Below are 461 nucleotides of genomic sequence, written 5' to 3'. Positions count from 1 at the left end.
TCCTTCCATATCGTGTTCGCATACTCGAGCGCGATAGTGAGCTCGTGTATCGAGTTGACCTCTGACGCGCCAATGCTGGAACGCCAGCTCGCACAAGCCGGAACACGGATCAACGCTTTAGTGAGGACACTGCGTGCGCTATGCATTAGAGGCAGCTAGTCTTTGTCTGATCCGTTCCAACGTCCTTGAGTCGTTTGATTTTTGAGCATAGTCTAGCGCGCGCTTTCCCCTAACATCTGCAAGGGTGAGGTCAATTTCCTTTCTATCCAGCAAGGCCATTGATAATTCACCGTTCCCCTCTTGTGTAGCAATCGTCAATGCTGTTCGACCGGCCCAATCTTGATGATTGACATTAATTTCATCNCACTTGAGCAGTTCATTCACAAATGCGTTTCTCCCCCCTTGACATCCATACATGAGTGCACTCATACCCAACCAACAGCAGTTGACGTCGATATTGG

At 49.3% G+C, this 461-nt stretch overlaps 1 protein-coding gene across 1 annotated transcript in view; it reads right to left on the bottom strand.

The window, feature by feature from the left end:
* ASPSYDRAFT_1169928 (ankyrin repeat domain-containing protein) overlaps nucleotides 1–461 on the bottom strand; it is a gene marked incomplete at its 5' end in the record, with an annotated part of 1,531 nt that overhangs the window by 343 nt on the left and 727 nt on the right. Inside the window, one exon of the mRNA XM_040840234.1 lies at nucleotides 1–461. This exon is cut by the window's left edge and continues 343 nt beyond it; it is cut by the window's right edge and continues 727 nt beyond it. Within this exon, the coding sequence (XP_040696025.1) occupies nucleotides 139–461 (323 nt within the window). The 3' untranslated portion in view covers nucleotides 1–138.

This window comes from Aspergillus sydowii (assembly GCF_001890705.1).
Source record: "Aspergillus sydowii CBS 593.65 unplaced genomic scaffold ASPSYscaffold_22, whole genome shotgun sequence".
In the NCBI taxonomy this organism is placed as follows: Eukaryota; Fungi; Ascomycota; class Eurotiomycetes; order Eurotiales; family Aspergillaceae; genus Aspergillus; species Aspergillus sydowii.
Note: the sequence above shows the minus strand (reverse complement) of the source record. Positions and strands in the feature narration are given on the sequence as shown.